The sequence below is a fragment of the Cyprinodon variegatus genome, unplaced genomic scaffold (assembly GCF_000732505.1).
Source record: "Cyprinodon variegatus isolate N-32 unplaced genomic scaffold, C_variegatus-1.0 Scaffold153, whole genome shotgun sequence".
Lineage (NCBI taxonomy): Eukaryota > Metazoa > Chordata > Actinopteri > Cyprinodontiformes > Cyprinodontidae > Cyprinodon > Cyprinodon variegatus.
Window position 1 is genome coordinate 53,411 of NW_015150606.1, and position 3,541 is coordinate 56,951.

General features: G+C 39.3%; 1 protein-coding gene across 16 annotated transcripts in view; it reads right to left on the reverse strand.

The window, feature by feature from the left end:
• Positions 1-3,541, reverse strand: part of abi2 (abl-interactor 2) — a 22,269-nt gene that overhangs the window by 3,684 nt on the left and 15,044 nt on the right. For 6 of the 16 annotated variants that reach the window (XM_015377420.1, XM_015377416.1, XM_015377419.1 and 3 more), the window contains 3 exons: positions 2,757-2,881; positions 2,368-2,574; positions 639-806 (listed from right to left, as the gene is read on the reverse strand). In XM_015377420.1, coding sequence (XP_015232906.1) covers positions 639-806; positions 2,368-2,574; positions 2,757-2,881 — 500 coding nt within the window. The remainder of the gene's footprint in view (positions 1-638; positions 807-2,367; positions 2,575-2,756; positions 2,882-3,541) is intronic. The other 10 variants (XM_015377426.1, XM_015377424.1, XM_015377428.1 and 7 more) reach the window with 3 other exon arrangements.

The following is a 3,541-nucleotide window of genomic DNA, read 5'->3' on the forward strand; positions in this document are numbered from 1 at the left end:
TTTTTCTCAACGTTACTTTTGTTACTTCTCAATTTTTTTTATTTGTTTCATGGATTACATTCTCTTCATTTCATGCCCATTACAAATGCTTGCCTTTGACCGATAAAAAGTTTGTTTCTAACATCCACGCTGACCAATAGAAATGCGTATTCCCTCCTCACTCCAGAGGAAAGCCTGCCTTCAAACGCAATTTTTTTTTTAAAACAATGCATTTTTTGTCAAAAGAGAATTTTGAAGAGACGGAAATCAAAATGTCAAATCTTTCTATTTGCAAATGCAATAAAAAGAAACTGGGAAATTGTTTAAAAAAGAAAACATTGTTTGAAATATTTGACAAAAATTTATTTAAAAAAAGGAAAATCTGAAAAATTAATAAACTTTTTTAAAAATTGAAATGAAACCTGAGAAAAAAGCAAAGGTACGTTTAAAAACATATTTTTTTCTTAAAATATTGTTCAAATTTCCATTTATAAAACATGTAATATTCACGGAACATAGTTCCAACCGCAAAAGGACGGATGTTTCCAATCCTTAGAATAAACAGAGAGTCCCCCCCTTACTCCAAAACAAAGGGGTAACTTGTGTTAAATGATTGAAACACATTAAAGTTTGTGGTAACCATGACGCCCTCGCGTTACCTTGGTTCTGGACAAAATGCGGCCCTCCGTTCAGCTGGCTCTGGTTGTGGTGGGCTGCATTGGGCTGGCCTGTGACAGACGACGGCCGGCGGAACGGCAGGGATCCCCCGACCTGGGGGTTCTGGGGCTGCTGTGCTGGGCGGTTCATGCTGTAGAACTGAGGAGCACCTGTGAGCGGACAGCAGGGGGCAGCAGAGAGTCAGTCCTCAACGTGTACAACTACTTTATGTCATTTTTAGGCTTACTCTACAGATTGGTTGATCTGTGGAGTTGAATTTAATGTTACAATCAGTTAAACTGATTGTTATGGAGACAGAAATGTAAAATATTCACTGAAAACAAGAAGTAATAAAATAAAATGAGGGACAAAGAAAACACCAGCAGGCATTTTACATCAGAACACAAATGATGAAAAAAAAAAAGAGCTTTGCCGACGTCCAATCAGTCGCAAAAAGCAGCAGGTTCTTCCTCAACAAGCGGACACACCATAACTAAGCTGACAGCAACACTTTAGTGTAGAAGTCTGTACAGAGCAAAGACTGGTCAATGCTGGCAGTTTTAGGTGACAAAGCAGCGTTCAAATTTAAATTTAAAGGAAGCATGGAGGTGTTGGCGGACAATAGTTTCAACAACGTCCACCCTGATGATATATTCAGCCAGGGAGACTTTACAATCTAAATCATCCTTAAAATATCAGCATAAATATGGCTAAAAAACGAAAGACTGAAGGACTTATTATGAATATCCTCTCATACACTGCAAAAAATATCTACAATTAGAAAACATTTCTTAAAATAAGTTTATTTGAACCTTAGTTTGAACACGCAAGTCAAATTACAGGCCTTTTGACCCCTCAAACAAAATATTCATATATTGTGCACATGAAATGCAAAAAAGACGCTCTTTAATCATTTTAACTAGACATGTTTTCTTCCGTTTTTTTTTATCCGATTTGAAATATCGCATTAGAAGAGAGTCAAAACAGCGAAATTCAAAATGACTTGGTAAAGAAAAAGTTTTACGCTTATTTGAGGTTGTTTCTGATTCTTTCGGGACAAAAGAAAATAGAATCGCACTTTCCCCTCAATGTCTCCAGATGACCCTAACCAACGCTAAAGCTACCTAACATGATAAGTACAAAATGCAAAATTTCAACGCATTCTTAAAAACCTCCATTTCTGATTGTGGGTCCATGCTAGCTAACCAACTCTACATGTTGTCATTACAGTTAACCCTAACCCTAATCGCATAACAATTTTACGCTTTGCTTCAATGGATATAAACACAACTAATTTGCATTTTCTTTTTTTTCCCAACATTTTAAGTTCTTTATCATGCTTAGACGGAAACACCGCTAGTGTAAAAAAACCTGGTGCTGAAAACCTATTTAGGCTCAAAAAAGGACTATTTAAACACTATCAGGATGGACGTTTGGTGGATATAAGTTATTTATTTATTGTTTTTCTTTATAGATGAAATAGTTTTTTTTTTTTTTATAAAAGAATAAAACGTGACCGTGCCTCTTTAACAAACTGTTTAATACAGCTTCTCTACAAGATCGGTCACAACACTATGATCGTCGCAAATCTCTGTATCTCAAAAAAAGAAAAGAAAAAAAGACGTAGAGCAACATGTGGAAACAAATCTTCAGGTTTTAAGCTTTGAGGGGAGGAGTGATGGAGGCTGGAAACGTGCATGATTGGAGGAGGGGGGTGGGGGTCGCACTCACCTTGTGCGGGGTTGCCATAAGAAGCAGGGCCGGTGTTTGTGGGGGCCATGGAGGCAGGGAGCTGAGGAGGGGGTGGGGGGACAGGTGGAATCTCAACGGTGGGGTTAGGGGCTTGTTGGGGGCCGTCTAGGACAGGAGGAGGCGGCCCAGGGGTGGTGGCAGTGTTAGGGGGAGATTTGGCTGTGTTGGGTGGGGGAGGGGCTGAACCTGATGGGTGGGAGGGGGTGTTAAAGGTCAGGAAGAAGGAAAAGAAAAGAGGCGAGGAAAGATCAGAATGAGACGAGAAAGAACAGCAGAACCGGTGCGATCCAGATTAGTCCAGTTAGTGTCAGGCCAAACGATGACAGAGGGAAAAAAAAAAGGACAATAAAATTAAAATAATAAGTTACCTGGGAATACTGTGGGCGGGGCTGGCGTCGGCACGGCGATAGGCACACCCACGCTTCCGCTGCCGCTGTTCTCCCTGCTGCTGCTGCGACTGCTGCTGGGATGGCTTCCCCCGCTGCTCCCACTGCTGGTGACGGGGCGGCAAGACACGTCAGACAGCAAAAACAACCCAATATGGCGTCCTTTATACCAGAAGGTAGTCCTGGTTCCGGACTACCTTCTAACATGAGGAACCACAGGAAGCTAACCGGCATTTGTTTAAAAGTACTCTAATAATTCGTATCTAATCTCACCAACAGCCGTCTGGTGATGATAAGAATGAAAGGATCCAAATAACTTCTCTAAATACAAACATAGCGGATAATAAAATGCTAACCTTGCATTCTAAAAACAGAATTTTTTTTTTTTTTTTATGCGACACCTTCAAGAAGCACCAATGTGTTAGCGTGACTTTCTGAAATGACTACGACAGGGATTAAACAGAAACAACACAGCCAGAGGCCTGAAGAAGGACAGATAACACAGGTATGAAGAGAAATCTGTTCCAATATTTGTCTAAGCAAAAAGCTTATTGCAAAAATGGAATTTGAGGGAAAAAAGCATTTAAAAATAGGAACTTCTTATTAAACTTTACAAAAAAAAAGGTTTCGAGAGTAATTTTAATGTGTTTGCCAAATTTTTTTTACAGATTTTAATTTTTTTTCCCATTTCTTTTTGGGAACTGAAAAAAGATGGACAGAGAGCCTATGCACACAAAATCTCAAAAAAAAAAAAAAAAAAAAAAAAA